Source organism: Corylus avellana, chromosome ca8 (assembly GCF_901000735.1).
Source record: "Corylus avellana chromosome ca8, CavTom2PMs-1.0".
Classification (NCBI taxonomy): Eukaryota; Viridiplantae; Streptophyta; class Magnoliopsida; order Fagales; family Betulaceae; genus Corylus; species Corylus avellana.
This window is the reverse complement of record NC_081548.1, coordinates 24,803,909-24,813,051: the sequence shown is the minus strand read 5'-3', so window position 1 is coordinate 24,813,051 and position 9,143 is coordinate 24,803,909. Positions and strand designations below refer to the sequence as shown.

Here is a 9,143-nt window from a genome sequence, read left to right as displayed (position 1 = left end):
CCAACAAGTCTTTCTTATTCGGAGCACTCAACAAGTCGTGCTTCTCTGTAGAGCCTGTTTACCAAAGGACCAGACCGGAAGATTCAAAAAAATTCTTTTAAAATAAACTCTACTATTCTTATTTTTAAAAATCACTACAAAATAATTTTTCCTTTCTACTTTTTCATACAAGTTTTGTATTCACTGCCTTTTTCAAGTCGTTTGCTAAACGAACATATTTCTTTAACCCTTCTTTCCCTCTTAATCTCTTTCTCGCCTACCACCTCCACCCAACCAGAAAAAAAAAAAAAAAAAAAAGAGAGAGAGAAAAACAGTTTGCGAGTGGCTCTCAAAAATCGGAACGTCAATACCGGCGGTGATTTACCGAACTTAATCGATCAGTTTCCTTTCATTCTCCTCTCCCTCTTTCGTCTCCCACTCCTCACCATCCTCTCTAACAAGGGAAAAAAGAAGCAAACAAACGTTTCTGAGTTTGTAAAAGATTTGAGGGTGGGAAGATAAAGCCTAAATGGAGGCAACCGGTCTCCTTACTCCCGTCGTACAGTACATGGTCCAGCTAGTCGATGAGCAAGCAAGACTCGTTGGTGGAGTGAAGGCTGAAGTCACTTCACTTCAGGTGGAGCTCGATTTCATATCTAACTACCTGGATACGTCCGGGGGCAAGCGGAAGGAGCATCCCATATCGAAGGTGGTAATCGGCCAAATCAGGAAGAAGGCTTACGAGGCTGAGGATGTAATCGACACTTTCATCCTCGACACCTCAAATCACACCAGGAGGAACATGGTGGAGAAGATGATCCATGGGTCTAACCACGCAAAAAAGCTTCTCGATCTAGCAAGGAGGATAGAAAGCCTCAACAAAGAAATCAATCAAATCTTCGACAGTAGAACGAAGTACGCCGGTGAAGGAGCTGAAGCTAGTGGAGGTGCAGATTCCGAAGAGGCATTGCACAGACGTAGGAAAGAAGTCGAAAAAGATGACGTGGAAGGCTTCGATAACAACTTAATGGCAATGGAGAAGCTTTTTAGTGCGAACGGTGCTGAGCTTGATGTCATTTCAATCATCGGCATGGGTGGTTTGGGGAAAACAACTCTTGCCAGAAAAATCTACCACACAACTGACTTCAGGAGTCGCTTCCCACGCCGTGCATGGATCGATGTATCTCAACTTGACAAAACTAAAGAGCTGTTGCTTAAAATTTTGAAGGAAATGCCAATACCAGATGAGTTGAGAAGAAATCTCGAAGGCATGGGGGAGGATGAATTGAAAGAGACGTTGTCCAAATACTTGAAAGGGGAAAAGTACCTAGTAGTCATGGATGACATCTGGAAAACTGATTTTTGGGATGAGGTAAGATCTGTATTTCCTAATAACTCTAATGGAAGTAGAATATTGATCACTAGTCGTAATAAAGATGTGGTTTTCAAGGCAAGTCATACTCCTCCTTACATTCTTCCATTTCTCAATAAAGATGAAAGCTGGAAACTCTTTCATAAGAAGGTGTTTCGAGGAGGAAAATGTTGTCTCAAGTTAGAGCCTCTGGCGAGAGAACTAGCAGAAGCCTGTCGTGGCTTACCGCTTTCAATTGTTGTATTAGGGGGCATTTTAGCAAACGAAAAGCAGGAATTGCTAACATGGTCGAAATTTATCGGGGTAAATCGCCACCTTACTCGATGTAAAGACATACTTGCCTTGAGCTATACTCACCTGCCTCAGTACTTGAAGCCGTGCTTTTTGTATCTTGGTGCATATCCCGAAGACTTTGAGATTTCTGTAAGGCAATTGATCAACCTATGGATAGCTGAGGGTTTCATACAACACACTCACAATATGGATACGGAGGATGTTGCTGAAAACTACTTTGAACAGCTCATTAATCGAAGCTTGATTCAAGTAGCTAGCTGGAGGACAGACAGAAGATCAGCAAAGACATGTCGTATACATGATCTTCTACGAGATCTTTGCTTATCTCATAGCGCAGAAGAGAAGTTTCTTGAGGTCCGTACGGAAGTTAACCATTTAGTTGCCAACAAATCCCGCAGACTTTCCGTCCAAGGTAGCATTGATTCATATATTTCTTCAAACCCTTCTCACTCTATATTGCCCCGTTCTTTGTTGTTTCTCGGCCAAGAGACGAATGATTTTGATCAAAACCACAGTAACCACTGGACATGGGTCCACAAAAACTTCAAGTTGGTTCGGGTGCTTAATTTTGGATGTGTAAATCTCTCCATTCCTCCGACCCCAAGCATAGGAAAATTTTTCCATTTGAGGTATTTGGGTATAAAATCTGATGCATTAAAAGTTATTCCAACTTCCATTTGCAACCTCACGAATCTAGAAACGCTGGACATGAAAGGCACTTTTCTGAATCGTTTGCCAAAAGGGATATGGATGATGCGGCGCTTAAGGAAACTATATATGTCTGGGCCGGTGAGTTTTCCTAACAATTTAGACCCAGACATTAAAGCTCTGTGGAACCTTCAAGTCCTTTCCACTGTATCTCTTACGCCACAAAATGTGGGTCTAATTGTCAAGGCCGAGCTTGCTAATATAAGGAAATTAGGAATATGTTTTGCGTCTGACGATAGCAACAACGAAGTAGTTTTGAAAAGTCTCATCGACTTGCCTCATCTTCACACATTGAAAATTATAAGTTGTTCAGAGCGTCCTGGTTTTCCGATTTCATTTTCGTCGAAAATCACCAAAATAACTTTACGAGAAGTGACCTTCGATGACAGTGGCTTCATGAAAGTGCTAGGCGAACTTCCCGGTCTTCTGATTATGAAACTACAAAGAATATGCTTGTGTTCTAGGAATTACCTCGAAGTGATTGAAGGTTCATTCCCTCGACTCGAAGTCATGAAATTGGAAAATTTGCAAACTAAAGAATGGAAACAGGAGAAAGGCGCATTGTCATGTCTAAAGCATTTGGTTATCAAAGAATGCACTGAGTTGACCGTCCTCCCTTCGGAACTCTGTAGTTTGCATGCTTTGCGCGATGTGGATGTCTTACGGAGCAGCATAGAATCAGTAATTACGCTTCAAAATTTACAGAAGAATCTTGGGTTCAATCTATTGATCGATCCTCTTCCAGGTGACAACTTCTATCAATGAACCGTGGTATCTCTGATGACTTCATAGAGAGCTAGCATGCTGGTATATACTTTCTCGACCTTTTTCTTTTGATTCTGATCCAATTAGTGTAGTGCCCAAATGTTTTTTTCTTTTCTGAACAAAATAGTCACAATTTTGCTGATACAGTCATCAATTAATTGTTCTTGCTTTGTCTTTATTGCATTAATGATGATTATATGATGACAGAATTTCGATGGAAACGAAAATGATCAAGTTAATTCCTTTCGACTGCTGTTACAAGGCTTTCCCATTCAATAATTCTTGTTATCGGGTTCATGCATGGAATAGCGTTACCGACGGTTTCCGATCCACATTCAATTGCTGTTTTTCGATCTTGGTTTGCTTCCTCTGTTGCTGCTGCTGCTTCTCATTCTGTATTCTCCTCCCACTTTTTGTGGTTTCACGTACTTTGTTGTCGGTGATTATTGAAGTTATCTAAGGAATCAGAGGGTTTCTAACAAAAACAAAAGGAGATGGAAACATTGGAATGTTCATTTAAATGAATTTTAATAATTTACGACACTGTTTTTGCTTCCATTTAAGGTTTAAGGATGAAGGATGAAGCGGAGGTAATTTACGTCCCTTTTCTCTTTTATTTTGTGCGAACATGTAAAAAAAAAATTATGAAGAATACCAATGTGACACTCTGGAGAACTTTGAATTCATATGTTAGTGAGTAAACATTGGACTTAAAACTAGTCTACAACTTTTTTTTTTTTTTTTTTACATGTCCGCACAAGAGAAGCGAAGGAGATTCAAACTAGTGACTTTTGTTTCATTAGGTGTGGTCTCGGCCGATTGATTTATCTCTTGGGAACAATGAGTCTACAACTTGCTGGCATGTGATAGCATATAATTGGAATATGTTGTAAAGGCATTCAATTATGCCTTACAATATTCCATTTACTCTTCTGTTAAGATTTACTTTCTATTCTTGTACTATGTTCTTTTCCTTGATTCTTAGAATATTCATATTGTTCAAACACATCAAACTCTTAATGCTGGGATGCCCTTTTCGTGTTAACGAGAATTTTTCAGACTTTTGTTCTCATTTTTAATAAAAACATTCCGTTTTCATTTTTGTCTTTTCAAAAAGTCTAAAAATTGTTCCCTACAAAATCAAAATTCTCTTAAAAAATGTCCTTCACAATTTCCTGAAGATTGCCTTTGTGCGGTGAAATTTACTTCTACCCTTAATACAATTAAAAAAAAAAAAAAGAAAAAAAAAAAGAAAAGACATATCGTTCTAACTTTTTTTCTCAAAAACTAAATGATTTCTTGAATTAATTACTTATAATCCGTTAATGCCTTTTTTTTTTTTTTTTCTTTTCGCTTTCAATTTCTATTGCTGTGTTTTGATCACTGTTGTCTTCGTAAATGCTTTTGATATTAATTTAATTTATAACCAATTCCAATTTTATAAATTATTAAATGATTTTAATGATTTTTTATGATAATAAGAACCCAAAAAGTTTTAGAACATTTTGATAGATACTCATTTAGAATTTTTCTGCAGTTTTTACATGAGCTTTCTCTCTTCATTATCTCAAAACGTTTATTACTTATAGTTCAAAATTTGGCCTTCAAACCCGAATGTAGAAAAAACAGAAAGTAGAAACAATTTATAGAAAAGAAATTGGAAAATAACTCCACCACTTAATCATAATTTGCATGCTTGAACTTTTACCATATATGGTTAATACTAATTCACATTGCCTCATTTTTGCTTCTTGCTATGACTATTTTTTATCTGTTCAAAATAATGTCCTAATTAAATAATTTCATACAGATCTCCTTAAACTCATAAATAAAAAATTGTTCTTGAGCTCATTATTGGTTGAATGTTATATTTGAATATAACATGGGTAAAAAATAACACGTTATATTAGAATATAAATGAAGCAATATGTTCTTGGTAATACGAATATTTGGCAAAACTGAGTCACGAAAAAAAGGCCAAATTAACTATATGTCTGATTAAAAATCTAATATTAAGAACCAATCATGTCAAAATATTTTGTCATTCTAAAATAATTTGCAAAATATTTCTTTAAGCTCATTATTTAATATTTGTTGTATCGAGAATAGGCAGTGAGGTTTAATGCTCACAAAAAAAAACTCAAAACTTTTTTTTTCTTCTCATTTATCCATCAACTAATTATTATTATTATTATTATTGTTTTTATCATATCATTTTAAAAAATAACCCGTGCATTGCACATGTACAAGCTCGTTTATATAGCACACAAGTTGCATTTTTCTATTATTGTGTTGTTAGGTGAACCGATATACATGGCGACTATAAAGGAAAAATAAATAAACTGTGAATCTTATAATATTGTGTTCGTGATCCACAAGGCTGGCTTGATATATTTATATGATTGTGTTGGGTGAACCGATGTTGATATACAATTTTCAAAGTAGAAATCATGATTAAAGATATCATGTGCATGAACCGATGTTGGGTGAACCGATGCACATGAACCGATGTTGGGTGCCATGTGCGTGCACGCTTTACAATATGATTAAAGATATCATGTGCATGAACTGATGTTGAGTGAACCGATGCACATGAACCGATGTTGGGTGCCATGTGCATGCACGCTTTACAATATAATTAAAGATATCATGTGCATGAACCGATGTTGGGTGAACCGATGCAGCTGAGCCGATGTTGGGTGCCATGTGCGTACACTCTTTACAAATTACTTTTTTTTTTTTTTTCTAATCAATAAAAGGAGGTGACTTTGGTTCAATAATGAAGTTACCAGCAAGTCTTTCTTATTCAGATTACTCAACAGAGTTGTGGCTTCACCAACTCATATTTCTTCCCCTAAAAAAAAAAAAAAAAAAAAAAAAAAAGGACCAAAAATGTTTCTTCCCTAACCACTACCACCGGATCCACCTCCACCCCCAAAAAAAGAAAAAAGAATAGGAGAGAGAAAAACAGTTTGTGAGTGGCTTTTAATCGATCGTCAATACCGGCGGTGATTTACCAAACTTAATCGATCAGTTTCCTTTCATCCTCCTCTTTTCCTGGCCTCTTTCCTCTCTCACCCCTCACCATAAAAGACCCCATATTAAGCAGTCAATAATGTCTGACGAATTTGCAAAAGGATATGGAAGACTTGTTGAATGCCGAATTGTTCGACAATAGAGAAAAGTACGGCGTTGAAATTGCCGAATCTAGTGCAGATACAACGACGGAGGCTCTATACGAACGTAGGAGAAAAGTCATGGAAGATGACGTGGTGGGCTTCCATGATCATTCAACTAGATTGGTTCAACAGCTTACGGAAGGGAATCTACAGCTTGGTGTCGTTTCAATCGGCGGCACATGTGGGTTGGGGAAAACCACTCTTGCGAGGAAAATCTACAATAATGTCGGCATTAAAAGTCACTTTAATTGTCGCGCGTGGGTGTGTATTTCTCAAAATTTCAAAATCAGAAATGTGTTGCTTGAAATTTTAAAGTATGAGATGCCAAAATCAGAGTTGACAGGGAAGAAGCTGTTCAAATACTCAAATGATGATGAACTAAAAAAGAAGCTATTCAAATGCTTGCAAGGGAGGAGGTACTTGATAGTCATGGACGACATTATTACCGAACTCTGGGATGAGGTAAGATCTGCTTTTCCTGATGAGTCCAACGGAAGCAGGATATTGCTCATTGGCTGCTTAAAACGAACTTCACTTAGCCATACTTTCAGTCTCTCATTTCTTGGGATAGATGAAAGTTGGGAGCTCTTTAGTAAGAAGGTGTTTCGAGGAGGAACATGTCCTCCCGAATTGGAAAGTTTGGGAATAAAAATTGCGGGACATTGTTGTGGTTTGCCACTTTCCATCGTGGTATTAGGGAGCCTATTAGCAACCAAAGAGAAGACAAGCCAAGCATGGTCCGAATTGATTAGCAACTTAAATTGGGACCTTAAGGAGGTCAGTTCAATATGCGAAGACATACTCGCCTTGACCTACACCCTTTTGCCTTGGCACTTGAAACCTTGCTTTTTGTATTTTGCTGTATACCCAAAAGGCTTTGAGATCCCTGTGAGTCAATTGGTCCAGATGTGGATAGGGGAAGGATTCATGCAGCACACTGGCCGTACAGACCTGGAGGATGTTGCTGAAGAGTACTTGGAGGAGCTAATAGATCTAAGCTTGATCCAGGTGGCTAGCAGGAGGACAAATGGAGGAGTCAAGACATGTCGTATACATGCTCTTATACAAGACCTCTGCATATTAGAGAGTGTAAAAGTGAAGTTTCTTGAGGTTAGTACAAATGTTAATCTTTTATTGGCGAACAAATCCCTTAGAGTTTGCATCCAGGGTAGCATTGATCCATATATTTCTTCAAATTCCTCTTACCCTTCCCTATCTTTGTTGTTTCTTGGCCAACGTACACATAGATTTGACCCAAACCACTGGAAATGGGTCCTCGAAAACTGCAAGTTTCTTCAAGTGCTTAATTTTGGGTGTGTAGATCTCTACTCCATTCCCACAAGGATAGAAGAATTGATCCATTTGAGGTACTTGGCTGTAGAATCTGATGCTCTTAAAGCAATTCCAGATTCCATTGGCAAGCTTATAAACCTAGAAACACTTGATTTTAGAGGTACTTTTCTGAATTGTTTGCCAAAAGGGATATGGATGCTGCCACATTTAAGAAATTTATATATGTCTGGACCTGTAAGTTTACCGGACAATTTGGATCCAGAGGTTAGAGTTCTTTCGAGCCTTCAAACCCTTTCCACTGTATCACTGAACCCACAAAGTGATTGTCCTATTGTCGAGGCCAAGCTCCCAAATTTAAGGAAATTAGGGATATGTTTTGCAGCCGACGAGATCAACAACAAAGTAGTAGATGTTTTGAACTGTCTCCACCATTTGGATCATCTTCAAATATTGAAAATTATAAATTGCTCCGAATGTCCTAGTCTACCGATTTCATTTCCTCTGTCAATCACCAAGATAACCCTACGACATGTGCGCGTAAAAGTCCGTCGAGACATGAAAGTGCTGGGGAAACTTCCCAATCTTCAAATACTGAAATTACAAAGTTGCTTGCTTTCTTGTAAGTTATACGTCTTTGCAGGTTCGTTTCCTAAACTTCAAGTCCTTAAATTGGAAAATTTGAGAATTAAAAAATGGAAACAGAGAAGAGGTGCAATGCCATGCCTCAAGCATTTGGTTATCAAACAATGTATTGAGTTGACTGAGCTCCCATCGAATCTATGGAGCTTGACCGCCTTGCGAGATGTGGAGTTATTATGGAGCACCTCAGATTTGGGAAAGATGCTTTGGGAAATGCAGATGAAGGTTGGATTCAATCTACTGGTCTATCCCCCTGCGTCCACTGACGACCCTGTCGAGAAAACTGTGAATGAATCGGAATCTCGAGGCATGTCGGGGTGCCGCCGAGCCAACCTATTGCCCCACCTCTGAGACCTCGTCGTACATCCCTATCCCACATGAATTTCAGGGACATCCTTTTCTGATGGGATTCGGAATTGCAGATTTAGCAGTGGGTTAGAGTTGGGAAGTTTTGTTGTGACCTCTAATGTCCTGCACCATTCATGGGCTGCAATTTCGGAACTCTACGGAGAAATCCATGAACCACCATCTTGGGCTTCCCCTGTTAGATTCAGAACTTTTCAGCAGCCAAATTGTACAATCATAGCTTTCGTTACTTGGCCTCCTTGTACCAAAGAGCATCTTCAAGGACAAGGAGGAGGAGACTTGGTTTCATCATCAGCTCTTAAGGAGACTTTTCCTCTCTTTGAATTCCTGTCCACCAAAACCAACCCACGTTTCTCCATTAACAAACCTGCAATCGATCTTTTTGCCAGTGTCCGTGGTGTGCTGGATTTCTTGAAATCTCAGGTACCTGATCTCTATCCTTAAATTTTATTTTCTTTTTCTTTTTCTATAATTTTTCGTAAGCTTGGCGAAAACTTGACCATGGTGTGTAACTGTCGGTCAAACTGCTGCACAAACATCATTTCCTA

At 38.4% G+C, this 9,143-nt stretch overlaps 2 protein-coding genes across 2 annotated transcripts in view; both read left to right on the top strand.

Annotated features, from left to right (window-relative positions):
- The first annotated feature begins 293 nt into the window (after positions 1-293).
- On the top strand, positions 294-3,697 carry LOC132189212 (disease resistance protein RPP13-like). The gene is made up of 2 exons (XM_059603831.1): positions 294-3,160; positions 3,326-3,697. Exon 1 carries the CDS (start codon positions 509-511, stop codon positions 3,116-3,118), a length of 2,610 nt encoding a protein of 869 aa, XP_059459814.1. The 5' UTR covers positions 294-508; the 3' UTR covers positions 3,119-3,160; positions 3,326-3,697.
- Positions 3,698-5,995: 2,298 nt separating this feature from the next.
- LOC132191092 (putative late blight resistance protein homolog R1B-14) overlaps positions 5,996-9,143 on the top strand; it is a 5,165-nt gene continuing 2,017 nt past the window's right edge. The window contains exons 1-2 of the mRNA XM_059606104.1: positions 5,996-8,536; positions 8,618-9,018. Of these exons, the coding sequence (XP_059462087.1) occupies positions 6,259-8,536; positions 8,618-9,018 (2,679 nt within the window). The 5' untranslated portion in view covers positions 5,996-6,258. The remainder of the gene's footprint in view (positions 8,537-8,617; positions 9,019-9,143) is intronic.